Source organism: Taeniopygia guttata, chromosome 13, assembly GCF_048771995.1.
Source record: "Taeniopygia guttata chromosome 13, bTaeGut7.mat, whole genome shotgun sequence".
Lineage (NCBI taxonomy): Eukaryota > Metazoa > Chordata > Aves > Passeriformes > Estrildidae > Taeniopygia > Taeniopygia guttata.
The window spans coordinates 811852-838173 of NC_133038.1; the positions used below are offsets into that span (position 1 = coordinate 811852).

A 26322-nucleotide genomic window follows, 5' to 3' on the forward strand; every position below is an offset into this window, starting at 1 on the left:
TATTTACAGCAATATATTGCTTAAGGAACTTGAAAAATAAGACATTAAAGCAAAAATTACTTTAGAACACTAAAAGTATCTCTGCATTTTTTTTTTTTTTCTATTTAATCTATAATCTTACTGCTTCTTTAGATTTGCTTGCTGCCAGCTAGATCAGGAGTAGCTGACATCCCTGAGAGAGTCTCTCCAAGGTGCTTCATAAGTTCTCTTATTTCTGAGAGGCTATGCTGGAAGATGGTGTTTTGTATCTTGATTATTTTTACTCTTTTTTGATTTCTGAATCAAGACTACATCAGAATGGATGTTAGTTTAGGGTTAGGATTGAGAGAGTCCAAGAGCCTTCAGCTCCAGGAGCCCTGGGGATGGAAAAGGCCTGCCAGGGAGATCATGGCAGGGCCCCAGCATTGCTGCTCCTACATCTTCCTGATCTGGACCAGCCAAGGGATGGGACCTCAGCACCAGGACAAGCTGCCATTAGGCCCAGAGTTAGGGCTGACAGTGTCACAGATCCCACAGCTGCATGGGCACTGGCACTTGAAAAGGCACTGCAAGACCGTAAAAACAGGGTGCTTGAGTTGCCTGCCTGAGTTGTTTGGAGAGGTTGCTCTAAGTGAAAAGCACTTAAAATATATTATTGATAGCAAAGATATCACTCTAGCAATGGTATATTGTAATAAGTGAATACTCTTTATCTTTTGTTGGTAATTGCCTTATATCTACTCATCCATAAATGACAAAAGAGCATAATTGCAAAAAAAAAAAATTATATAAACAAAATAAATGATGGAGTAACATATTTATATGCACTGTAGCAAATAAACCGTGGTTCTAGGTATTTTGTACACTAAAGAATAATTAATGTGAAAATGACTGCAAATTTTATATTAATTTTTAGGAGTTAGGACTTCTCAGGTAAGAATTTCCTTTTCAGTGACATTCACCTGTTGGGTTTTGCATCCTGAAGGAAGTAAGGACATCTGTTAGAGAATTCCTGGCCAGCCAGGTTGATGCTGAGGCAGGTCACCACTGTTCATCACTGATGAGTGAGATCTTGCAAGATAATTTTACAGCCATGTGTGATCAGAGCTACAGTGACATTAACTGTGAGAGATAGCATTAGAGAATCAAGCATTTGATAAGCTGTGGGTGAAGAGAAGATGTGCTACAGACATGGCGTGAGGGGGGAAATCACTGTGGTTTGTTGAGTGATTTTCTCCCCCCTAATTTTTTAGTGAACTTTTAGTATCTTGTTCTCATGTGCCTAATGTGCAAATAGTAACCTGATAAAATATGTATTTTATGTGCACTTATGTATTTTATGGATTTATTGCAGTAGCTGTAGCAGTTAGTGTTGGAGAATTCTCTTACTGTTTGTCACAAATCTATAAGTGATCACTAGATACTGCTTAGTAATAGATAGATGTTGTGTAATAATGCCATTGCACAATATTTAACACAGCATTATATTGCAGCAACACATCAATATAGATAGATTTTGAAATCACAAAAAAGAAAAAGTGTTTTCCCCCAAATATTTGACACATTATGAAGGTAGAGAATATCTTTGGTGTATAATAAACCTACATTTTGAGTGTGATGTATTGAATCAGTTATTGAAAGCATTTTTGGAACAGCAAAATACAGCTTTTCTTAAAGTGTTTGGAAAATGATGCTTTGCTTTTGCAGTCAGCTTGATATGTATCATGCCAAGCTTCACAATGCAAACTCTTTAGAAATATCATTACTGTCACTAATATTCTGAATAATTTTGATTAATATAGGCTTGAAATGACCTTTTGAATTAATGTTATCTTAACATTAATTTTTACAGTGAGTAGCACAAACTTCATTCTGGAATTGGAAAACATGATTAGAATGGTAGAACCAAAGAATGAAACAATGTTGTATTAAGATATGTAAAGATTTTCTCTTCATCTATGTACACTGCATTCATCAATAGTGTTGAAATGAAGTTTCACTTGTTCCAGTTGCCTCTCAGTCCAGAATAAAGCCCATTTCCAGTTAAACAGGAAATGCTGAATGTAATGCTTAAGGTGAGATCAGAAGAGGATTCCTGCCCTACCTGTAAGCTCTGCTTTGGAGACGTTGTGTTAAATCCTGAGTTAGTTGCAAAAAGTGATGAAAATTTATGGTTTTCTTTATTGTCCTGTATTGTTGCTATTCCCTGATGGAGATTTCAATGTTTTGGTGTCTGAAACATGGACACCAAAATGTCCAAACGTGTGTGTTGTAAATGCCAGCTTGCTTGGAATACTGCAGAGCAGGTCAGGTGTCTTTCTGTCATGCTGCAAATCTTTTTTAATTATAGAAAGAAAAAAAAATATTCCCTACAATTTTTAAAGTAACTTAAGTAAGTTAAAGTAACTTCTTGCTTGAAGGGGATTTAAAAATTTTTATTCTTTCAATCCCTTTCTGAAAGTAGGTTTAATTTCAGAGCTATGGTTTTCAGCTGGAAGTAGGGGAAGCTGTTTGGCTGTGCTTACAGCAGTTGAAATGCAGGCTTGTACAGCTGCTTTGACCTGTTGCAGGGGTCCTCAGGGAAAAAGAATTGAACAGGTATTACACAGGAAAAAACCTCTTTCTTTGCCCTTTTATGGGACAGGGTCTAAGGTGCCCAGCCAGAGTCCCATAGGGAATCCAGGTTGTCTCTTTAGATGTGGTTGGACAGGGTCTCACTTCTACTCTCAGAAATGAGTTTCTTGTATCAGTACCTGGCAATCATCTTCTCTTGGTGACCAACCAGTTTGCATAAATTTCCTCCTACCTGTTTATTTCTGTCAGTTCTCTCTCCTTTCACTTCTTTCAAAATCCTTCATCACTTTGGGAGTATGTACTCTTTGTGGGCAGCAACATCATTGTCCAGCAATAATTCCAGTTGTGGTTAAGTCTTCAGTATTAAAATAGCTTATCTATAAAATATTTATCAAGGATGTGTATTTCACTAGATACCCTTGTGTCATGGATCCAATTCTGGAAATCCATATTTGTGTGAGATTTGAGGATTGCAGCTTCAGGTTTCATTTTGTACATCAATAGTTCATAAATGTTTGTGTTAGGATTGATTTTTATATTTGATAGTGGAAACAGCTGGAGCATTGTGGTTGGGATGAGCAGCTACTTCTTCAAATGGCTTTATGAGTGAAATCCTTTCTGTTCTTGCAGCACTGACCTGCCAGCATTTTGTCACCATCTGTACGGAATCTTTGAAACACAGTTGGAGGACCTGCTCCTATTCCATAGTTCGATCAAAACATAACTTATTTATCAAGAAAGAAGTTGATCTATTTTCCTATATGGGATATAAAAAATTTAGCAGAACCTGTAGCCTCAGTTTTTGTGGTTTAGCATGGGTGTATCAAAGTGAGGACTGCTGCTGCTGTTTGTCATAGCATGGAGACGTTGGTATAAATTTTGGCTATATACATGAAGAAATGCTAGAAAAGTCCTCAAATAAAATGCTGTACTGATCATGTGCTGCTGAGACTCTCCAAGTACAATTTGCGCTTGGGCTTAATTCCAAAACTGTTAATGTGAGTTACAGAAGCCAATAAAGTGATGTAATGTAAAACAGATTTAACCCTCTCTATATTGTTATCCTTCTCTGAAAGAAGTTGGTTTTTAAAAATCATTTAAGCTGTATTTATTAGGTTTGTTGGCTAATTATCAAAGTGAGGACAAGCTCCAAGGCCCAAGATTATATTTAAACCCCAGTATTTTTTTTCTGGTTTAGGATGACAAAGCTGTTCCTCTGTGTAGATATTGGGGCTCACATCAGCATGGAGTGTGTAGGGAGATGGAGACAGTGCAATCTGGTGAGATTAAATCACTTAAAATGAATATTGTTTTATGTGAGCCCATAAGAGCAGGAGAGGAGTGACCAAGTAAGGACCTTCTGGTGAAAATGAAGCACAAGCAGAAAATGCATAGTGGAATCAGGGACATATGTCTTGGGAGGAATATAGGAGCACTACCCTAACGTAGGGTTGGGATCAGGAAGGGTAAGGCTCAATTGGAGGTGGATTTGGCAAGGGATGTGACAAAAGCCAGAAGGGCTTCTACAGGTATATTAGTCAAAAAAGCCAAAACCCCCAAAAAACGGATAGAAATTGTGCTTGACTTCCTCACTAAATAAGGCAGGAGAACTGATGACATGGCGAAGGCTGAGACAGTCAGCAGTTTTTGTCTCAGTTTTCACAGGTTGCTCTTCCCACATCTCTCTCCACGCTCTGAACATCATGGCAGGGATGAGGGGAACAAAGTCCTTGCCATGGGAAGAGAAGGTCGTGTTTGAGAGCACCTGAGGATCTGAACATGCACAAGTCCATGGGACCCAAGGCAGTGCATGGCAGGGTCCTGAGGGACTTGGCTGCTGGAACTGTGGCTGCTCTCTCCATCTGGCAGTCGTGGCACTCATGTGGAGCCCCCAGAGACTGGAGAAAAGGGATCAAGGCCTCAGGGATACCCTATTGCACTCTGTCAATACTTAAAGCAGATTTATTAGAAAGGCTTTTTAACATGCCCTGTAGTGACAAGAACAAAAGCTAGATGTAATGTGGGTATAGGGAGGAAACTCTTACCTGTGAGGGTTTTGAGACACTAGTACATGTTGTCCAGAGAAGCTGCCCCATTAGGGTGTTCAAATTAATCCTTTATTTTGGATGTTTTGTGAACATGCCGGGTACTTGATGCCTTAACTCAGTGTTTTTGTAAAATCTCAAGAATTTCTTCAAAGTGAAAGTGAGTGTTATAAATCTGCTTATTTAAAAACAAACTCAATTTTCTGCAAGTTTCTATATAATTGCCTTATACTTTTCAGTGACACATCTTGTTGTTCAAATTTCTGAATTTAAACAGAAAAATGATTTGCATTCTGGCTTAAGCTTTAAAAAAAGTGACTGAGCAACTACTCTGTAGAAGCTGAGAATTTGAAACTACTTTTTTTTTCCCCTTCCATCTGTTTGGAAATTTATTTTCATGCCATTACATCATAGAAACTGTACATAAGGAATTAATGCAAATGATTCCTATGTGATTCTGCTTTTTGTTGCTGGTATTTTGTTCTCTTTGGCCATTGTCTTGTTTGTCTGCTCAGGGCAATGTCTATGTTGCCATCTATTGCTGACAGTAGAAATGTGTCCACAGGCATTGGGTAATCAATCATATTACTAAACTATATTATTATTTTGTTAGTACTATGGACTCAAATGGTGAAAAAACAATGTCACATGAATTCACAAGAAAGAGAGAATAAAAGCTGTAAAATGAGATTCTAGTAGATTTCAGCATAACATGTTTCCCACAGTGTTCAGAAAGGGAGCTGTTAGAGATGTTGTTAGACTTGTTGGTCACAGAATTTAATTTTTTTTTATTAGCTACCTCAGACCATAAATCACTGAACTGAGGACATTGAACTCTCTGTCTGATTGATGTTTTCTTTGTAGGCTACAGAAAGCGAGATGGGAGATGTTGATTTAACGGGTCTTCCCGAAGCACCTGTAGACTCTGAAGATGAAGAAGAGGAGGAGGATGAAGATATTGACAGAACTTCTGATCCACTTCTAGGGCGAGATGTTGTCCGAGAGTGCCTTGAGAAAGAGCCTGCAGATAAAACTGATGATGACATTGGTAAGGAGGAGAAATACAGTAGTAAAATTTACATAGGGCTACTTCATATAACATCTGTAAGAGGAGCATAACCAGTAACTGTTTAATAAGTTAATGTTCAGTGTTTATCTTAATAATTGAATGATGTCTCGCTTTGCTCTGTTGATACTCTTAATTGAATGATGTGTTCTCTTGCTGTCTGAGAGAGTATTTGTTCTGAGAATCCAAGTATTTTGAACAACAGTCTTTGTGATGCTCAAGATGTGGGGTTTTACAGTCATTGTATGCATTGATGTAATGGGACTTGTAGCAAGGTAATTCTGACTGCCTGAGACTGTTGAAGTAGTTATTAAATAGCAAAGAGAACATACTATTACTGAATATAGGTATACTTAAGTGAAAGCTGCAAAACAGTTAAAATGAAGATAATTTACTGCAGTGTTTAACTAGAAATTGGCATGAATTTCAATAGCAAAATTTGCTTTCTGCTGTACTTCAGATTGCGTCTCTGAACACTGGAAAATAATTTCATGCTCCTGTCTAGCTTATAATTACTGTACCTAGGGGTATTTTTAATTTTTCTAAATGTTTGAAGCTGAAGTGCTTTTACTCTCAGCTAGACTGCTGCTCTGAGAGTCAATCAGAGCACCAGCAAGGCTGTAGAACTGAGTTCTTGCTGTTGATGACAAAGTGCACACAGGCACTAATGGGAAGTGTAACACCACTGAACAATTTCAGATGAATTTAACTGAAGTTTAATACACTTGTGGAGGGTAAGGAGTCCAAGGAAACCCTGGGCCTTGCAGTCATCATACCAATGTTTTCTTTGTCCAACAGAACAATTATTGGAATTCATGCATCAGCTCCCTGCCTTTGCGAACATGACCATGTCTGTGAGGAGAGAACTGTGCTCAGTGATGATATTTGAAGTCGTAGAGCAAGCAGGAGCCATCATACTTGAAGACGGCCAGGAAGTAAGTCCCTGCTTCCAGAAGAAGTTTTAAATCAGTAGTCAGCCTCCCACCATAGGTTCCCTGAATCACTGTCCTGAAAATCCCTCTTCCTGCTTGGATCAAGAATCTGGAATGGCATTTGCTGTTCATCCCTCCAAGAAGGGGTGAGGTAGACTCATCTCTGGTAATGACTAAATGGGTACCCAGAGAAAGAATGCTCATTCTCACTAAATGGTACAAATATATCATAGCAATTAGCCTACTTATTGAGAAAGCAATCTATTAATCAGTATTTCTCCCTCCAGAACCAGTTCTGAAGTGAATGAAGAAAGCTGAAAAGTATTCCTGTTTCAGTCTCTATCTCTTGCCTTACAGTGCAGTTTTGGTGAATTAAATGTTTCAGAGAGGTGGTGACAACAAACTGGTGGCTACAAGAATGAGCCTTTCTGAGATAAGAGCTTACAAAAGTTGTTGAATTAGCTTCACGTTTTAATTTTTTTTTTTTTTTTTTTGCTTTCTCTAGCTTGATTCTTGGTATGTTATTTTAAATGGCACAGTAGAAATCAGCTATCCTGATGGAAAGAGTGAGAGTCTCTGTATGGGAAATAGTTTTGGGATTACTCCCTCACTGGACAAACAGTACATGAATGGAGTGGTCAGAACCAAAGTAGATGATTGTCAGGTAAGGTTGCAATTCTATATAACTATCTCTTCTTTTTAAGCATCTAATAAAAGAAAACAGTTTGGAATGGGTCCAGAGAAGGCTACAAAAGTGCTCTGAGAGCTGGAGCCCCTCTGCTGTGGAGAGAGACTGGGAGAATTTGGGTTGTTAAGCCTGGAGATGGGGATACATTAATATTTTAGATATTTTAATCACTGTTGTTCTCCTTGGGGACAGTTTGTATGTATAGCCCAGCAAGACTACTGGAGGATTCTGAACCATGTGGAAAAAAACACTCACAAAGTGGAGGAAGAAGGAGAAATTGTGATGGTAAAGGAGCACAGGGAACTGGATCGCAGTGGAACCAGGAAAGGACACATAGTTATCAAGGTGCATTTCTTTCTGTGCTTTCCATTAATCTAGTAAAATATTATTTATTAGTAAATAAACACAATTTGAGTTTGAATCTAGTATACATAGTCAGTTTTGTCTGTGTCTGCTCAAAAAACTTGATTGGAAGGAATGTGTATCATATTCCAAATTTGCTTCAATTTCTCTTTAATAAAGTTACATACATTGTAACCTGTTCAATACATACATTGAGTTTGTATTTGGAGCCCCCTTTGGGGTATTTATGACCCTTTTTTTTGTAATCTGAAAGAGGAACTTAAACTGCTTACTAAAAATTAAAATTAAGGGACGTTACCAATTGTTTTAGCCAGGTGTTACCTATGCAAAATGTCAGGGCTGAGAGAAGCAGGAGGATCTGATTTTAACATGTTGGTGTGTTTTCTCCTGAGTTGGCCATAACTGACATTTCTAAAGGGATTATACTGGTCATGTGGGTTTCTGTTGAATTACTCTTTAGGGAGAGGTAGTGATGAGAGATATGAGTTATTTTTTCATTTGCTTTTTTAAGGCAACACCCGAGAGACTCATCATGCACTTAATAGAGGAACATTCTATTGTGGATCCAACCTACATCGAAGATTTTCTTTTAACATACAGAACATTTCTAACAAGTCCCTTGGAAGTTGGAAATAAACTCTTGGAATGGTTCACAGTGGACAGCCTCAGGGATAAGGTTGGTTGGAGTCCAAGAGATTAATATTTCTGGTGAAAATATATTTAAATTGATCCCTTTTTGTATTGCTGATAAGCTAGGATAGATAAAACTAGGTTCCTCTCTGTGTCCACATTAATGAAAAACCTTGATAGTCTGGAACTTAGATTATGCCAATTTGTTGATTCTTAGCCAGTGTTTTTGTGTGTTCTAGCCTTGAGCTGAGGAAGTCCAACATACTGTCAAAACACTATATATTTTGTATAGGAAGTTGTGCAGGGTCTGCTGTGGTTGCAGCTTCTCTTCTTACTTCTTTCCATGTTTTTCATTTTGGCAGCTACTGGTTTTTAATAAAAGGAATGATAAAGAGAAGTGTGTCATGAAGCAAAAGCAGAAATGATGTAATTTTAGAAGAGAAACTGCTATAGACTTAGATTTTTTTTATAATATGGGTGGATAATATAGTTATCAGACTGACTATCATGAATAGTAGTGATTCTGTAACACCTACAGAAGCAATCTGAAGACTTAACTAAAATTTCTTAGAAGAAAGCTTTTTATTATCACAACTAGAACTTCCTTTAAAGAAAACATTAGGATGCTTTAAAAGGCAATATTCATGAACAGTGTCAGGAAGGTTTAGCTGAAGATGAATTTATGCAGCAGTAGGTACTGGGTGAGGTAGCCAGTATTTTTTAGGTATAAAAATACTTGGTTTTTAAATTTTTCATTTCCTTCCACAAATAAAAGAAAAAAGATGATTTCAAATGTAAATGTCTTTTTCCTATCAGAAACAGTAATCTGTTTTATGTTCTTCTGCCACATCCAAGTATTCCTCTTTGTTTATAGATTAATGTTTATAGGAGAAGAACCATAGGTACCTTTATATGTGTGTGTGTATATGTATACACACACACATAATTTATTTTGTTTTTACAGGTTACCAGGGTAGTGTTACTGTGGGTGAACAATCATTTTAATGACTTTGAAGGAGATCCTGCCATGACTCGATTCCTGGAAGAATTTGAAAAGAACTTGGAAGATACGGTAGGAGCAAAAAAGAATGAATGTCACATTTTCTAGTTCTACATATTTCAGGTGTTACCAGTGCCTAACAGCTGTAGTGTCTAAGTGTAACAGTTAACAGGTGGCTTTTAACATGGGACATATTTGCTCTTAAGTATAAAGTAGATATAAAGGCCATCTAAAGTAATACCTATGACATTCACTTGGGATTTTTTGCATTTCTGCAAAAGAGGAGAAGGTTTATTTAGTAAGATCTGAAATTCTGGCATCAAAAATCTATTTTCTGGCACTTGGGGTATTTTTCATAACTGTTTTTCTATTTCTGATAAAAGAAACATTGCACTGCATTTTGTGTCTTCTGTGTTACAGAAAATGAAAGGCCATCTCCGATTGCTGAATATTGCCTGTGCTGCCAAAGCGAAATGGAGACAAATCACCCTGCAGAAACCTTCCAGAGATTCCCCCCTGTTTTTCAGCCTTCTTGGAGGCAGTGACAAGGGGTTTGGTATTTTTGTAGAGACTGTGGAGATAGGCAGTAAAGCAGCAGAAGCTGGACTTAAGCGTGGGGATCAGGTAAAAACAATTAAGTTAATTTAAAATATTCTGCTTCACCCACCTCTTGGTTGTTCTCAGTGTTATGCTGTGTACTAAGACCAAACCACTGACAAGTGTGGGAACACCACAGCTCAGCTTCCATTTCTATCTGTTAAATAGGTTTCTATTAAATAGTTCTCAAAATATGTAAAATTTATTGTTTTGTGGGATTGATTCTCACCTGATGTGTTTGATCCCAACTCACTGAGGCAGGTGAAAGAGTGACAGGTCACACTCAGTGAAAATCCAGCTTTTGAAGTGATGTTAGTTCTGTGGCTCATGAGCCACCATTTCGGATTAATTGCAAGAATGTCATGTTATCGTAGAAAATAAAGTTACATAAAGCATTTTTCAAGTAAAAATGGAAGTTCTGATTTATTTACAGGATATAACTTCTCTGACACCATGCAAATAGTTATTTTATATGGAATGTTTTCATTCTGTAGATGTTGTAAAGATGATAGGGTAATTTCTGTGAAGTTTTTACAGTGTCTGTATTATCACCTTTATATTTGTAAGTCTGTCAGTCAGATAGTTTCCTAATAGTCCCAATTTTTATTTCTTAAAGATAATGGAAGTAAATGGACAGAATTTTGAGAACATTACCTTTGTAAAGGCTCTGGAAATCTTAAAGAATAACACACATCTCTCCATTACTGTAAAAACAAACATTTTTGGTGAGTAGACTTTATATATTATATATTTTTATGTGTAAAGGAAAACCTCCACTACTTCTGGCTTTATAAGTGCAATAGGGTTCCACCTTTTTTTTTCCAACTTGCTCTTGAGATAAGAAGTTGTGCAGAAGTCCCCTCATTGTGCCTCTGTTTGCTTGCATCAGTTCTCATGTGCCAAGGGCTTCATGTTGAGTGGCACAGAGCCAGCACAGGCAGCTCTTCAACTCCCTGAGAAACCCTCAGATGGCTGTTTAAGCTGATTTATTGTCCCTCCATGCAGTGGGGCTGAAACAAAGCCAGGGGATCTGGACCAAAATATTTTTGCCAAGAAACAGCAAAAATGTAAGACTGGGATTTTGTAAAACTTCTTTTAATGGCTGTAAGAATGAGAGGATAAATTGCCTTTATAATTGAAAAGGGGATATAAAAGGTGGTATGGCATATAAATGTTGGCTTTTAATTGTCATCATGAATATAAACACCTAAATACCTCTTTAAAATCTCAGGCAGATCATTTGTTCTTTTTCCATAATCTTGTTCAGGCAACAGAATAACAAGAGCTACAGAAAGACGGAGACTGTGCACAGGAAAGCTCCTTCCTCCATAGTTGTATCCATATCTTCTGATGGTTTTCTTCTCCTATTTCCTTCCTCCAGTTACCTGCCCTTGCTCACTATTGATTTTCTTTTCATTATTATACTATGTTTATCACTGTGCAGCTAAAAAGGTTCAATCCCTCAGCAGTTACTTATTAGCATAATGCAAAAAAAGCTTGAAGCAACCAGAGGCACCAGTGGTCCAGACTAATGTGAAATGACATGAAATGAAGCATCACTGTAACTGAGACAGTGATAGGTTGTTCATTTGTATTATAAATGTGAGCAACATACAGTTACAAGTGGGTTCTGATCTCCTCCTGCTAGGTGATGGAATTTCAAGGTGATTTCTCCGATATATTTAAATAAATTAATATCTTGAAGCTTTTTTCCCCACAGTGATACTTATTTTTCTGACTTTTTAATTGAGTGTTAGGTTTCTGGTACTGACTATGAGCAATTGCTGTTGTTCTATTCAAATCTATACTTGGAGATCTTGTAGCCTTAGCTTTTATTATACAACAGAAATTTACCATTTCATTGGACTTTCTGTACAGAAAATCTTGGTTGCCTTCCTCATAGGGACAATCTGATTATTTTGCTTTGTTTTCAGTTCTGCATTCTATCAGTATCTCAATAGAAATTGAATTCAGTATTTCAATAGAAAATAGTGAATTTCTGACTTGAAAGGTTTTCGAAAGATTTTTAAAGGATCTTTAAAGAAGTAATTGATGTTGACAAGACAATTTGAACTTTTTTTTCCACCTTATGTGTGTGGAAAGAAACAGAACAAAACCCCTGTAATTTCCATGGAATTCTAGATTTGGGAATGTCAGTGTGAGTTATAGACTAGCTTAGTTTCATAAATGCAATAAGAAATCTGATGCAGCTTCTGTTCAGTAGTGTTTGTAGAGGCAAAGACAGTTTGGAAAAATATCAATCTGTGTTGCAGTTACTCTTGAAGAGGCATGTGGACTCCATTACCTAATGCAAACAAAAAAGCCAATAAATGTATAGTGCTTGTTGCCCTGAATGCAGTGTTTCCTTGCTCTCTCTCTGGGATGTGACAAGCAAAAGTTTTGAAGGGAAAAGAAGAATTCATTGTGAAGTTCTGAGTGTGCAAAGGTTACTCACAACAAATGTATCTTCTCTTACAGTATTTAAGGAGCTGCTCTGCAGGATAGGACAGGAGAAGAATGGAATTCCACATATTCCAAAAATTGCAGAAAAGAAAAACAACCGTTACTCTATCCCAGATATGCCTGGAGATGTGGAACAGATGTTTCCCCGTGAAAAAGGAAACAAGAAAATGAAAGCAAACACTGTATCTGGTGGAAGAAACAGAATCAGGAAAATTTTAGACAAGACCCGTTTCAGCATCTTGCCTCCAAAACTGTTCAGGTTTGTCAGACTACTTTGTCAAAAAGTAATGGTTCCTTATTAGATTGTGATACTTTAATCATAGAATGGTTGGAAGGGAATTGGGTTGGGAAGGAACTTAAATATCTTAAAGACTATCCTATGGGCAGGGATGCCTTCCACTAGACCACATTGTTCCAAGGCCCATCCAGCCTGGCCTTGAACACTTCCAGGGATGGGGCAGCCACAGCTGCTCTGGGCATCCTGTGCCAGGGCCTTACCACCCTAACAGGGAGGAGTTACTCCCTAACATCTACCTAAAACCTCTCTTTCTTCAGCCTCAGGCCATTAAGAGATACCAATTGCTTAGTATTTCTAGTCATTATGTCCATGTTGCTTATGTTTTTTAAAATATCATGGCACCTGCCCCATGAATGCAAAACAAGACCAAAATATCTATTCTCTCTCGATGAAGGCTTTCAAATCTTTCTCCCCATCTTGTTTTGAAAGCCTGTCTACAGCATGTAGTTAAAACAGCTGAACGACATTATTTTTCTTAGTATCATTCATCCCAAGGGGAATAGGAGGAGTTTAATGCAGATAACTGAAGCAGAACTGTTTTGCAGTGATGGCAGCGTGAGCCAGTCGCAGGACGACAGCATCGTGGGGACACGGCAGTGCCGGCACAGCCTGGCCATCATGCCCATTCCAGGCACCCTTTCATCTAGTAGCCCTGACCTGCTGCAGCCCACAACCAGCATTCTGGATTTCTCCAACCCTTCAGGTAAATGGCAGCTTGAGGTTGATTTACCCAGCAAGGCAGCTGGGTCAGGGGGAATATTGCAACTGTACTCATATCACTGGTGCTGAGTGCAGTTTCCTGTGCATCCTGTGGGGCTAACAGGGCCAAACTAGAGAGGTACTGAAAATCCACACTGCCTGAACCTCTCTTGCTTACTTTTTTAAAGTAATATGAGACTTACTTATTTTTTACAAAGAAATGTATTTTGCCACTTCTGTGAGCCTTTAATTTACTTAGCTCTGGTGGAAGGAGATAATCTTTGTTTGCCCCTTTCTCCTTTGTCTCTCCTCTGTGCTTTGACTCGTCCATCCTTTTATCTGACTGTGTATATTTCAAGCAGTATTGTGGATAGAATAGGACTGCCTTGGTACCAGCATAGTAATGTTCATGTTTCATGTTTTGCAAACATTATGTATACTCAACAGTATGTCTAAAATCCTAAAAAATGTTTTGAGATATGTGGTCTGGGCTTTCATTGTTGTTGCTGCAGGAATCCAGTTTTTGGAGTGGCTGCAGGAGGCATTTGTTGCAATATGCAGCTGCCTGTAAACATGTTTAGTCAGAATCTTTTTTTCCGTATTTTAAGTATAAGTTCTGTACATATTCTGTAAAGTGTTTTGTGACTGTGACTTATGTTTACATAAACATGCAGGTTTCCCCTTTAAAAGGGATGTGCACAGATATGTCCTATCAGATGCATAAATACCCATAGCAAAAAAGTTCCCTTTTTTATGCAATTTCAGACCGTTGCTGTCTGCATGAGAGCTACATGTTTTTCTAAATTTTTTTATTTAATACTATCCAAGTTACTGCTTAATATGAAATGGTGGTAACTAGTTTATTTTGGATAGAATCGCAGAATGGTGTGTGTTGGAAAGGACCTTTAATGGTCATCTATTCCAACCCCCCTGCCATGGGCAGGAACATCTTCAGCTGCATCACTTAGCTTTACTTTAAGCTTGCTATAACAAATATGCTGCCAGTTTGAATGTCAGAGAAAACCAAGGTATTTCTGACAGTGTACACTTAATAAGTTTTGTAAGCATCTCAATCTTGATTTTGTGTTGATACGATTTTTTTTTCTTTTTCTCCTGTCTGCAGCTGTTGGGTTTTACTGTAAGTATCCTCATGTAAAGCATCCTGCAGACCTTAATATTGCATGGCTTGCCTGTAAATTTAACACTATCAGAAGTTGCACTGACATAATTATTACTGTAGGCATTGGATAGCCCTGTGCTCTGTAATTTTCCTTAAAACAAATCCATAGGCACAGTGCTGTGCTGAGGCTGAGACCTGCATTTTATTCCCATTTCTGCCCCCAGCACACTGAATGACTTCTTGCAGGTTCCTCTGCTTCTCTGTGGCCTTGCTTTAAAGGGATGAAGTTGCTTATATCTCTTTCATGGAACTGAAGTTTCAGAGGATAACAGTTTGAGATTTAGTTTGTTCTTCTGTTGCACTTCATAACTAAAATTCTGTGCATGGCAACTTGAAATGTGCTTTGTATTGTCAAAATGAGCTGAATAATGCATAAAAAATTTAATAATTTATGATTGCCTGCTTAAAAGCAAATACTATGAAGACAGAAATGTGCCTGTAATTTTCCCCTTATCTGTCACAAGTTACATTGTTTTGGTTGCATGGGTTTGGTTTTTTTTGTTTGTTTATTGGTTTGTTTGTTATTTTTTACTTTTTTCTCCCCAATTAAATTTCAGCTTTACACTTTGAATGTGTTCTTGTTTATAGGTATGTTGATACCAAAGTATAGATGTTTCCATTCTTCTATTTCTTTATTATCACTTTTATGACAGGCACTTCTCTAATTATGCAATATGTCATTTCCACCACTTTCACTCTGAAATAAAGTACAAAATACTTCTCATTTATATTGTCCCTATTCACATATATATTGAACTTTATCTTCAGCTAGAACCCAGCTTCTGATGAGAATGTTCTGATAATGTTTTAATCATAATAATGAAACTGTTAGAGGAATTAGCTTTCAACTTGGATTTTTTCTTCCATCTTAAAATTTATTTACAACTGATGTTTAGCCTTTCTTTTTTCCAATGGGTGGGACCTTTGGTACTGGATCATAGATTACCTACTTACTTTTTACCTTGAAATTCCTTCTACTTGTGCCCATAACACATATAAATCCTGATGCAAGAAAAAGTAACCCCAAGGTCACTGCCCCCAGAGATTTTTGTTGCCTCCTTAAGCAGTGGATTTTGATGGAGGGAAATCAATGTATAGCCAGTAGGGTGAGCAGCATCTGAAAGTGTATTTTTAGCAGCTCAGAGAGCTGCTTCTGGGAGTGCCTGAAGGACCTGGGATGCTCTCCCCAGCAGGATGACTCCCTGGGCTGATTCCCCTTGGGCAGAGGGACACCTGATCATCCTCAGTGCTCCAGGGCAGTCATGTCTCAATCCATGGATTTGGCACTTAAGGGCTGGACAAATAGCAGTGGGAGAAGGGGAGGGCTCTTTGGGAGGCTGTTGCTTTAATGACAGCCCTTCCCTTCCCTCACTGGAGATCTCTGATGCAGCAGTTATGGCACATCTGCCTCTGGAATGGTTTTGGAGAGCCTCAGCCTTGGCTGAGGGCTCAGCAACACCCTCCCACCTTCTCAAGTCTGCAGAAAAGTAGTGAAGTTTTAGTCTTCAGTCTTCAGGGAAGGGAAAATCTGGGCTTTCCTGTGCTTTGAATTACTGTGCATTTTGACTCCTGACAATTTTTAAAAAATCAACTTTATTTTGAAAATCAAACTTTCTGTAATAGCTAATAGAGCAAATTATTTGCAATCATCAAGCTGTGAATGAAACACTTGTTTCTGTAGATATTTATTTCCTGCTCTAGGCTGCCTCAGATAAAGCTGTTGTCTAATGCATTTATAATACATAAAATGTGCTATAAATAAGTACACCAGCCAAAGAATTAACTGCTGGCTGCAGCTTAGTTCCTTCAGGGGAAAAACTGAGCGTAAGAGCTCACAGCTAGTTCTGGGAGCAAGCAAATCTCCTTTCCTCTTCACATCCTCCCACCCCAAGCCCATCCATCTGCACTTGGTAGCTTCCATCCCTGGGAAGAGTGCCCTGGCACGTGTGTGGATCTGGCTCTCACAGACACAAGACAGCCAAAGAAGGAATGATGCTGCCAAGGTTTTTAAGACACACTGTGAAGGGACGGTGCACAGTCTAATTACATACCTGCATGTCTTGTACTTTGACTGGGGTCATGGGATGGTAGAGTAATTGAGTTAGAAGAGCAGAGAGAAGAGTCTTCCTTTTTTCTTACAAAGATGAAGAAAAACCCAGAGTATTTAAAATATTTTTTAAGTCCAGCATGTTTTTTTTTCCCCGATAAGCTGGTTGTGTCTGTTTCCTGGTGATCAAATGGGACAGTAAATCATAGAATCACAGAATGGTTTGGCTTGCAATAAGATCATCTGGTTCCACCCCCTACCTTCCACTAGACCAGGTGTTCCAAGCCCCATCCACCTGGTGTTGAGCATCTTCATGGACGGAGAATCCACAGCCTCTTTGGGCAACCTGTGCCAGAGCCTCACCCCCCTCACAGGGAAGAATTTGTCCCTAATATCCAATTAAACCGTCCCTCCTTCAGCTTTAGCCAAGTCCGCCTTGTTCTATCACATGCCCTTGTAAACTATCTCTCTGAGTGACTTTGTTCTTTTCAGTGGAAAAGTACTTCACATATTAAAGGTATTACACTCTTTTTTTAGACATTCCAGATCAAGTGATACGAGTTTTCAAAGCAGATCAGCAGAGCTGTTACATCATCATCAGCAAAGACACCACAGCCAAGGAGGTGGTGAGCCATGCTGTCCACGAGTTCAACCTGACAGGAGCCCCCGAGACCTACTCCCTGTGCGAGGTGTCCGTCAGCCCCGAGGGGGTCATCAAGCAGCGCCGCCTCCCGGATCAGTTCTCCAAGCTGGCTGACAGGATTCAGCTCAACGGACGGTAAATATTCCTTGTTTCACTTGGGTTTTATTTGGCTCTCAGGATTGAAACTGTACATTGCAAAAGACCTCCACCATAATTAAGCCCTTCATCAAGGAGAGGTGGTTTAATTAAAATGGACTGGGGGGGTGTCTCTTGGAAGCACAAGCAAGCAAATGCCAGTAACCTACACTTGCCTCTCTTCTTTGGATCACCTTCCTCTTCTGCACCCAAAAATCCCTCTCTAAATCTACAGCAAGCTTACTTGAAGGCTGTAGGTCGCAGATTCAAAGGGAAAAGGGAAAGTTTCTAACTGGGCAGAAGCCTGAGAAACTGTTGAGAAGAATGTAAATAAAGTTCTTTTTCTCTCTTGTTGTTCACATTGTTTATAGTTAGGTTTTGATATTGTATGTCATTCACTGCACACCAATAGTGTGAGCTGTGTGAGCTGTTTTCACTTCAGGACCAATGGAGTTGGTCTGCACAAAGCTCTGTATAAAAGAGTGATGTATTTTGAAATAAATCAGAGTCCTGTTCTCTTGCCTTCTGAACAGAGTCTATTCATTCCCGTCCTGCCTCAACAGCGTCATCAGGCAGCTAAATTGAGCAGATCAGGATAATGTATATAGTGGTTTACACTATATTTGTTTTGACACTTCTCACATGTACTTGAGAATTAAAGAATACAATTAATTTCTTTCTCAGTGTCATGCTGCAGTGAACTGATACTAACCTGAGATAAATTCTTCCATTTTTAAATAAACTGTTCTGAATGTTTCTGAAATGTTAAGTGCTTTGGTTTTATCTGATGACCTGACCCATACCAGAAGAAGGTTTATTAAACTAAAATATTCTGTAGTTGTCTTTGCTAGGCAACAGAGGGAATTTATTAGTAATAAATTTTTGTGTATCTGAAGGCAATTTACCTGGGACCATAGAATGAATTTTCCAGATACATTTTCATTTCCTGAATACTCTGTGCCCCATGCAAATATTAGTATGCCACAGTAAATTTATGGAAAGAAAACACACCAATTTTGCGTAAGAAATGTAGAAATACATTAACAGGAGATTTCTCAGGCCTAGTGTGTATTTAAAATGCTACTTTCACTGCTGAATTTACAAATGGAAAAGGTGAGCACTACAGCATAGTACAGAGTAAGAGTGTAAAAATACTAACAAAGAGCTTTTGAAATGTGTGTTTACTTAAGTAATGTTACTGTTTTACATTAACTGAGGTACAAGGTTATGTTGTCCCTTCTTGTCTCTGTAATGCTCACAGTGATTGGTATAGTTCAATATCTTTGTGTTCACAAACCCTCTGAACAGCATCTCTAATGTGTTGTTGTTATTGTCAATTATTCTTCAGGTATTATCTGAAAAACAATATGGAAACAGAAACATTATGCTCAGATGAGGATGCTCAAGAGCTACTCCGAGAGAGCCAAATTTCCCTGCTGCAGCTGAGCACCATTGAGGTGGCCACTCAGCTTTCCATGCGGGACTTTGAATTGTTCCGCAACATCGAGCCAACGGAATACATCGATGACCTGTACAAGCTGGACTCCAAAACTGGGAATGCTCACCTGAAACAGTTTGAGGATGTCATAAATCAAGAGACCTTCTGGGTTGCCATGGAAATTTTAGCAGAACCCAACCAACTCAAAAGAATGAAGATTATTAAGCATTTCATTAAAATTGCTCTCCACTGTCGAGAATGCAAGAACTTTAATTCCATGTTTGCAGTGATAAGGTAAAATACTTCCCATCCCTCAGATCTGGTTGGTGCTGTCACAGGCAATTCTGGTAATCCAAACAGAAAGGAAAAAAATGGGAATGTCCTGAGCAGACTACAGCTGGGGATGGGTGGTTTTCCAAAGCCAGACTGGTCAGAGGTGATTGTCACCAGAGCCTCTGCACTGTCACCTCAGCACTTCAGTCCTGTTGTGGTGCTGGGTGTGACAGTCTCCTTTTCACTGGTACCTCGCAGGAAAAGAGAAGATGGGTACAAAGCACTGTTTGATTGATGAACTGCAGAAACCTGCCTGAGCACTGTGTCATTTTCTGTGGCTTTGGCACCCAATTTCCCTTCTTTTTGTCAGTCATTGTTACTTTTCCAGGGTGCACCAAGTCGTATATGTGATGATGAGATTACTTTATTTCTTCTCTGCATTGTAAGGACTCCCTCAAATCAGTCTTGTTTTAGTTTCATTTTCCTTCTCATTCTTTCCTGTCATCCACTTGCTTTTCTATTTTTTTCCCTCTTCACTTGCACATTTTAAGCTTTCTCTTCTGATTTATACTGAATGCTGCTGCTTTAACAGCATGAGTTCATCATTTCCTGTATTTGCAATTATCTGACACCAAGCCTTTACTGTAGGAGAAAAAAGACACTGTGATTCATCAGACAAAGATCTGGATTTGTGCTGTATCCCAGTGGCATTATTGAAAACATGATTTAAAATACTTTCTTCCATGTCTAACCAGTTCATCAAATGTATTGGCTTGTAGTTAGTCATTAATTAAAGAATTAATGAATTTCTGTGAAGGGTACTGGACAGTCATCGCGACTTTGGCTGCTCATTATGTGGGAATACACACATGGGTACTGATTCTAATTTTTATATTCTACTCCCTAATTTTTCATGGTTTATTGTAGGTAAGGAAATTACTCTTTCTGCTTCTCAATTAAGTCCAATCAGGCCATGACTAAAGTGGTCTTTTGTCTGGGAAAAAGAAAAAGGCAAACAAGTTAGGCTTTGTTTTACTGTTATTTCCAGAAGAATATTTTTGTTAGCATATGGCACAGGGGTTCTCTTTCTTGCCTTGTCCTGCACAGCAGTTTGGTGCCATATGTCTCATGAAATAGGAAGATAACCATCCTAATGTAGCATGGAAAAGAGGAGCTGTGGGCTGGCATATGTTTGATTTTTTCATGTCAGAGAAGGCTTTGTTTGGCATAGCATGGAAAGAAATTTGTCTAAAAATAACCTAAATACAAAATAAGTTTTTTTTGGGAAAAAAAAATCTGAGAATATAAAATTCAGTGATAGTGTGGCTCTGGATTTGCTAATCAGTGCTGGAGCACATCCCTTTCCAGTTCCACAAAGGTGAGGACTTTGCAATTACTGCAGAATTCCTTGAGCATAGGTGGTGACAAATTATTATAGGGAGGGTGGATTTAATTTATTTAATGTTTCTCTTTAATGGGGTGTTTTTACATCCAAATAATTCTGGATATTTTTACTTAGTGGGAATGAGGGCACAGCGACAAGTTTTAGCATATCTGCTGCTTCCAATTCTCAGTCAGTTGCTCATTTACAAATGCTCTTGTCTGAAGCTCTGAAGTCAGAGATTCACAGAAGGGTTTGGGTTGGAAAAGACCTTAAGGATAATCTCACTCCTATCCCTGCTCTGGGCTGGGACGCCTTCCACTACACCAGGTTGCTCCAAGCCCCATCCAGCCTGTCCTTGAGCCCTTTAGGGGTAGAGCCTCTCTAGGCAATTTGTGCTGGGGTCCCACCACCCTCATGAGGAATAATTTCTTTCTAAAGTCTTGCCACTTCTGCTTGGGATGTGTTCTTGCACTGTTCTCATTTTCTGTGCAATCATTGGTTCATCTTGTGCATTTTTTAACAATTTTGTTCTTGCTGTGGCATACATTTTTACAGGATTCTTAAATAGATGTCAGTCCCATGTTACAGAGATATTATTTTGGCAGTGATTTGAAGTTTGTACCTTGAGTAGTCATGATTTTTACCAGTCCTGTTTAAACAGCAGAGGGTTATTGTGATGAACCTGTAGCCTCATATTCACCTAGCTTCTCAGTTAACCTTGGGAAAGCTATTTTTAATTCTTCAAACAATCCCCAACCCTTCACTGCATTCTGAAAGGTAACAATTCCACTCACAGCTAATATGAAACATTTCTGCTTTGCAGTGGGTTAAATCTTGCACCGGTAGCTCGTCTCAGAGGCACTTGGGAAAAGTTACCTAGCAAGTATGAAAAGCACCTCAGAGACCTTCAAGATCTTTTTGATCCATCTCGAAACATGGCAAAATATCGCAACATCCTCAGCAGCCAGAGCATGCAGCCTCCAATTATCCCACTTTTCCCTGTTGTCAAGAAAGATATCACATTTCTGCATGAAGGTAATGTCAAACAGAGAGGAAATAAATGAAGCATTGAATGTACTTCAGCCCTTTCTTCAGTGCTCTGTGGGTCCACATGTGTCTAACGAAGCTGCCACCAGTAGGATGCTTTTGAAGGATCCTTTGTAGGAGTAAAATAAAATAGAACTGGGAATGCCTAATGGAAGAGACTGGTCCTAGACAAAAATTAAAAATAAAATGTATATTTTTAATACTTTGAAAGCAATGCTGTAACCCTCCTCAGCTGTCCTAAGGCTTGGGGTGGAAGCGTAGGTGAGTGTGCTGTCTGGTAGCTACACTACTTCAAATATTTTCTGTTACAAAAAACTTGTTGCTGTAATGTTTCCAGGTTTTCATTCCATGTTGTGGCATGCACAGTGATACACCTCCTACTCTTGCTTTCAGCATTTTCAGGGGATTTTGTTTAAATGTTTCCATTTTGTTCCCTTTATACAAATCCTGTTCACAACTGGTTGAAGTGAACCATTTCCAAATATGCTAAATTCTTGGTTGTGATGGTTCAAAACTATTTGAACTTTTTTCCTAATGTGAATGTTGTTAATGTGAATTCTGTATTTTTATTATTTTAACATTATGTGAGTGAATTTGGGCATAGTTCACTTACTCCTTTTTCCTCCTACTAATACTTGTTACTTTAGAAATCGATTAATAAAAGAATAAAGGCTGGTCCAAGTGGGTTTGATTCCATTAGTGTTTTGAGAGAACATCCTGTTTTCTTGCTACTTTGATTGAAAAAAATTCCGTTGACTGGGGGACAGGGAAGGGAGAAGGGTAGCAGGGGAAGAACTAGAAGCACAGTGGCTGTTCAGAAATATTTATTACTCCTTTTTTTTCCCCTTATGTGTGTGTTTCAATTATGCAGGGAATGATTCTAAAGTGGATGGCCTGGTAAATTTTGAGAAACTCCGGATGATTGCCAAAGAAATCCGCCAAGTTGTCCGAATGACCTCTGCAAACATGGATCCAGCTGTGATGTTCAGACAAAGGTGTGCAATGGGAAGGGCAGCAGCACTTAAGGGGTCTCAGTGTGGGGGGATCTGGGTCCCTGTGTGCATCAGCACGTTGATATTTCATTATGTGCCTCATCATTGACATCTACCATCAAACCACAGTCTTTATCAAATTATGGCAAAACAGTTGATGCTTCCCAAACCAGCTTTGAATGACTAATAAACTAATTTATTGCCTTTAAAAAGCACAGAAGAATAAGTTCTAATTTTAATGATACATATTTCTGCTAAATAAAATGTTAGTGTCAGTACAGTTTTGAGAGAGGTATAATATTACAGGGTACAGTATTTAGATATGAGAGAGAGATAAAAAGCATCTAAATCACTGATGTGTAGATCTGAAATGCTGTTTCAAAACAAAACCACACTGATAACATATTAAATTCAAACAAAATATTTTTAATTTGTTCTAAGCGCAGCTTGTTCCACCTACATAATGTTTCATATGTTCAGGCTTCAGCAGGTGGAGGGTGTTTTCTTGGCTTATTTTTCTTATTTTTTTTTATTTTTTTCTTGATGCTGAATATCACCAGGCTTGGTGTTAACAAAGTGCAGAATAAAAGCAACATAACTCCTAATCTGGTGCTGATTAGCCCCAGATTTTATTTACTGGAAATGAATTGTTTCGTGCATCTGTTTTCTTCCCACTGGCTCAACTGAAAGCATCAGTGGCTCTGTTGTGTCCAGACAGGGTCCTGACCCCGTCGGTGTCTGTGGGTGGGTGGTGGCCTTGCTCCTTGCACTGTCTGCCTCAAACTGATGGGCCAGACAGCCCCCAGGGTTCAGTCTGGGTGGGCATTGGGTCATGGCTGAGTAGCCACATGGCTCTGACTTCAGAAATGACAAAATACTCTCCTGAGCTGCCCATACCTGTGTGCACCCCAGCAGAGCAGAACTCTCTGAACACCCCTGGAGGGAGTAGTGCAAGTAGGAGACACAGTGGACAGTTTTTGGGTGAAGTGTGCTTCACCCACTCAAAATTCCAGTCACCTGTGCAGTTGTGATTCTCTCTGATGTGTGAATTCAGTTCTGTCTGTGCAGTGGAAGGAAATAGGGCATGCAAGGATGGGGAGCCTTTATAGAGCATAGAGATTTGGTTGCCTGTGGTATTCCAGTGGTCAGGATGCACAGAGGATCATCAGTTCTGTCTGGTTTTTGTTTGCAAGGCTGGCTATCAGGAAAGATTTTTGTTCAAGTACAGGCATTTAAAGCCAGCCTGGATTGGCTCTGAGCAGCCTGGTCCAGTAGGTGTATAAGGGAATGTAAGGGGATGAACTTCAGGGTCCCTCCTAACATGAACTGTTCTGTGATTCTGTGACTCTAAAAATGGCCCAGTCTGAGCCAAAAATAACAGATCCTTGTTAATGTTATTTAGTTTCAAGTGGAGATTCACTTTTTTACAGTTGGATTTGAATTAGCAAGATTTGATTTTTAGTCTAAAATTAAAAAGTCAGTTACTGAGAAGTTGTGATTGCTTTTCAGAAACTTTAGCATTCGCAACTGAAATTAGTCTATAAGTAAAATTCCCTGATGGCCTGTGCACTTCCTAAGACCTCATTAAATCTAATCATTAAATAAATTGAACAGTAAATAGTTGCCTTTAGTATGTTTTTCCAGAATTACAGAACATATTTTAATGACTGTAATTTAAATTACACACACTGCCATAAACTGCTTAGGCATCTAATATTAGAGATAGTGCCAAAGATTAAAAGAAAATAATTCCATGTTTTCATGTCATTTATATTAATTTTCATTGTCTCTAGTGTTTGATCTCTCAGTTTGTTATGAAGCATCAAATAGATGCCTTTGAAGATGAAAAATCAGCAAGAAAGATAGGTATTAGTGGTAACATGAGACTTGCTCACAAGGTCATTACCAATTACTGAGAGTGTCTAGGCTTTCAAGGTGTATTTGGCAAATGGCTTGTTTTCCAGCCAACAGTCAAGAGAAAACAATATCATAAACTTGAATATTGATAGTAATGATTTCTCATACACTTTCAACTGGCAAAGAATAAATTAATTTAATCCTATTTTCTGAAATATGAATGAGTTGCACTTCATCAAATTTAAATTTGACTTACAGAAAATAAATTAATGCAAGTTTGAATTTTTCAATGCGTAGGTTAAACAAAAAACTGATAGATATTGAAGTATTTGTCAAGTCTTGCCCCTGCATTTCATGAAAACATTGTGTTATTGTTTGAGAAGAATGTGGCTGTATAGAGATTTTTCTTTTCTGTTCTTTCCTGTCTACATCTTTCTTCCTGACTCTCAACTGTTTTATTTTTTTTCCTGTGCTTTTCTGTTCAAATACATGCTTCAATGTATATGGCTCTTGCTTACAGGAAGAAGAGGTGGAGAAGTTTGGGGTAAGTGTAGAGCTGAATGCAACTAAGATAAATAAAGATTATGCAACTCTTAACATACTGCATCCTCCTCGTTAGTGCATGCATCTGAAATACAGCATGCATTTTATTAACCCTGCAATACATGTTTTTTTGAAAACAGGAGTAAGGGGTTTACAGCCAACATTTTACTGCAGCTATAAGGATTCTGAGTTGCTTTTGTGTAGTAGATAAGTTGTTTGAGTTTTGGCTTTGTGCATTAAAAAAAACCTTGCTGTGCAGTTACATTGGAAGGCAAAATATTGTGGGAAGTAAATGAAATAAGTAACTTGCCCTTCAAAATGTTACAGAAAAGTTGAAGCCATTCTGCATTTTCAACTATAAGGACACTGAGTTGTGGTAATGATGTAGTAATTTTCTCCCTGAAGTTTGTCTTCAGGCAACCTTCAAAGTATTTATTTTTAGTATATGTTTAAAATGTATCTCACATTTCCTGCACTAAAATCCTCATTGATCCTACTGGGAGTGTTGGTTGTGTGAGGTCTGGATCATGGAATGACTAAAGATGAGAGTTCTGATGTTGGCCAGGGAAATTCCTACCTGGCCCAGGGCAGTGATTTGAAGACTGACATTGTAGGCATATTTTATGTATTCTGTGTTACCTGTGTGCCTTGGCATAGCAGTGATGGGGACAGTGCCAGGACTTGGGCTGGTCATACTGGGCTTAGCAGGTTTGGATACTGGTCCCTGATGTTGGTGTGGATGCCCTTGGCTGGCAGCATTTGGTGTTCAATAATCAACTGCTCACAAGGCAGCTCATGGGGAGAAAGAGTCTCTGTAATTTCTAACCCTTGGAATTACTGTGAACACAAGGGAATAAGGAAAAATAATTGTTAAAGGAAATAGAATTGAATTGCCTTAAAAAGTCAAATCCAGACCTGAAAGAAAAAAAAAAAAAAAAGTGTGTACATAAACAATAAAATATTTCTGTCATAAAAATAAACATAATTTCCTGATCATTGTAGAATAGCTTTGTCCTTATCTGTCAAGAGACACGAGTGTCCCCTTGGTTTGAATAGCTGTGAACACTCCGTCATGTCTTTTGCTGCTCCTTGTCTCCAGTAACATCTCTCTTTTATTTAATTAAGCTATAAATTGCTGAGAGTGTTTAAGCTTATATTTTCTCTCAGAATGATTTATTTAACATGTCTGAAAATATTGCAGTCAGCTGTTTTCCAACATTTATTTTCTAAGCTCAGTTTACTTGATTACTTGGATTTCCTCTAACAACATGTTTCATTCCAACTCCTTTGGCCATTATGGCTCTTCTGTGCCTGATGTTGTTTATTCTGCCACTTGTGATTCTGTAAACATACAAGATCTCATAAATGTCTTCATGTAGCTTTAAAAATATTCATCTGAATATTTAAAAATCCCCACACAAACTCAGCCTTGAACAATTTTGACATTTT

At 38.4% G+C, this 26322-nt stretch overlaps 1 protein-coding gene across 15 annotated transcripts in view; it reads left to right on the forward strand.

Annotated features, from left to right (window-relative positions):
* Positions 1-26322, forward strand: part of RAPGEF6 (Rap guanine nucleotide exchange factor 6) — a 123125-nt gene that overhangs the window by 76028 nt on the left and 20775 nt on the right. For 8 of the 15 annotated variants that reach the window (XM_030284248.4, XM_030284252.4, XM_030284259.4 and 5 more), the window contains 16 exons: positions 5463-5646; positions 6463-6599; positions 7102-7260; positions 7477-7629; positions 8159-8323; positions 9242-9349; positions 9698-9901; positions 10491-10599; positions 12353-12596; positions 13181-13338; positions 14458-14472; positions 17099-17339; positions 18688-19071; positions 21258-21469; positions 22353-22476; positions 24851-24874. In XM_030284248.4, coding sequence (XP_030140108.4) covers positions 5463-5646; positions 6463-6599; positions 7102-7260; positions 7477-7629; positions 8159-8323; positions 9242-9349; positions 9698-9901; positions 10491-10599; positions 12353-12596; positions 13181-13338; positions 14458-14472; positions 17099-17339; positions 18688-19071; positions 21258-21469; positions 22353-22476; positions 24851-24874 — 2621 coding nt within the window. The remainder of the gene's footprint in view (positions 1-5462; positions 5647-6462; positions 6600-7101; positions 7261-7476; positions 7630-8158; positions 8324-9241; positions 9350-9697; positions 9902-10490; positions 10600-12352; positions 12597-13180; positions 13339-14457; positions 14473-17098; positions 17340-18687; positions 19072-21257; positions 21470-22352; positions 22477-24850; positions 24875-26322) is intronic. The other 7 variants (XM_030284249.4, XM_030284253.4, XM_030284262.4 and 4 more) reach the window with 3 other exon arrangements.